Source organism: Arachis ipaensis, chromosome B02 (assembly GCF_000816755.2).
Source record: "Arachis ipaensis cultivar K30076 chromosome B02, Araip1.1, whole genome shotgun sequence".
Classification (NCBI taxonomy): Eukaryota; Viridiplantae; Streptophyta; class Magnoliopsida; order Fabales; family Fabaceae; genus Arachis; species Arachis ipaensis.
The window spans coordinates 103,928,167-103,930,066 of record NC_029786.2 but is presented as its reverse complement, the minus strand read 5'-3'; the positions used below and the strand labels follow the sequence as shown (position 1 = coordinate 103,930,066).

At 32.1% G+C, this 1,900-nt stretch overlaps 1 protein-coding gene across 2 annotated transcripts in view; it reads left to right on the top strand.

The window, feature by feature from the left end:
• Positions 1,082-1,900, top strand: part of LOC107626131 (potassium transporter 5) — an 8,265-nt gene continuing 7,446 nt past the window's right edge. For both annotated transcript variants that reach the window (XM_021116469.1, XM_016328924.2), the window contains exon 1: positions 1,082-1,449. In XM_021116469.1, the coding sequence (XP_020972128.1) occupies positions 1,303-1,449 (147 nt within the window). In that variant the 5' untranslated portion in view covers positions 1,082-1,302. The remainder of the gene's footprint in view (positions 1,450-1,900) is intronic.

Here is a 1,900-nt window from a genome sequence, read left to right as displayed (position 1 = left end):
CTGCCTACTTTTCTGCTTTCTGCTTCTTGTTTTTTGCTTCTATTTTTCTCTGGTTTGCCTTTTTCTTCATTAGGTTGGTGATCCTTCCCATTTGCTTATTACTCTTGTTTGTATTCTGTTCATGTTGCATATCTGCATTTTTGCTTTTTGATTTCGCATTAGTGTTTTTGTTTTGGTTGGGACGAGCGCCGTTGTTTGTAGGCATTTATCGCAGTAGCATTTGTTTTTTGGGGAGGGCGAGTACTACTATTGGTAGACGTGGCTTGCGTGAGATGGTGGTACTTTTTTATTTTCTTCTGCCGCTTTTTGCCCTATAGTTTTAGTGGGTTGATGGTGGTGCTTCTCCTATTTTTAGGTATGCTTCTGCGGAGAATTGAGGGTGCGGCGGCTCCTGTGATTTTGGCTGGGGTGTTCCCAATTTTTATTATTGGGTGATTAGTGATGTTTGGAAAATGCAATCTCAAATGACGGAAGCGGACCTTCAACGACTCTGTGACCAGGAGGCTGTGTGTGATGGAGGCAATGTCAAACACCAATACAAACTTTCTCTATTCAGGATCAACGAGAGAATCTGTTATTTGAACCTTAATTCGCTGACCATTCCAAATTTGAGTTTTATTTAATTTGAACAATATAAATTACATACACAATAAAATTTGAACTTTAACATTTGTTTAAGCGACAAGTGATTAACATAAGTTGCTTGTTAAATTCTAATGATATAATACCATGCATAGCAAACAGAATTCATTATGATTGCAACATAATCTGCTTTAAACAGAGCTAATAAATTAATTATAAGAGCCTTCCTATGTGCGTATATGCAAAATATATTATTGACCAAGTAATAACAAAAATATAAATGCCTTGAAACCAGGAATGTTCCATACTTCCATATATATATATATATATATAGAGAGAGAGAGAGAACATTTCTATTTCCAAGATACTTAAGAGAAACAAGTCCAAATTTATTATTGAATAATTTATATTTATATAATTTTTTAATTAAGTTAAGCTCACACGCACTTGACGCGTTTTATCTTATTACTAATTAATTGCCAATTCCGTCTCATTTCATAAAACTCTCACATAAACCTTTAATTTTTGTAGTGGGATTTCTTTCCTCTTTGATTCATAAGAGAATTCAAATTCAAAACACTCACTTAGTCAAGAACAGTAGTTTAGATACTCAAACAAAATTTCACTCGGTTCTATGCCCAATATAAATAGCTGCTCCTTGGAAAACTTAAGTGCCCAATAATAATAACAATAATCGTAGTATAACCAAATCACACTAATATGGCTTCAGAAGAGCAAAACCATGCTACTCATCAGGATTCTGATCATCATGGTGATGGCCTCACTGGAAAGAATAAGATATTAAGAAGACATGACTCTCTAGACATGGAATCTCGCATCTTCTCAAATTCTTCTGCTCACTCTAAAGTACGTTTTGATTGAATCTAATTGCATACAATATTGAATATTTATAATTAGGAGTTAGTAGTTTTAGTATTTTTTTTGTTTAATATAATGAGTTACTCGCTCTGAGGAGGATCCAGTCCATAAGCAGGCATCTGTTCATGAATAGTATCTTCAACCTGCATGCATATTATTGTACTTAAATTATCATGAATTATTTATTTATTTATTTAAGAAAAGAAAGATCTTTTTATTCGATTTCTAGGCTCACGCTAATTAGATTTCATTTAAGAAGAGAACTAACTTTTGATAACTACTAATTTACACCATCTTTTAAAATTTATTTTTCATTCTTATGTTTATGACCTCTTTTTTTAGGACAGTCAAAATATGTCAAATTCATTGAATTAGTCGATTTATTTGTTTAAATGAGTAGATTTTTATTTTTAAAAATATATTTATTTAAACTTTGAGT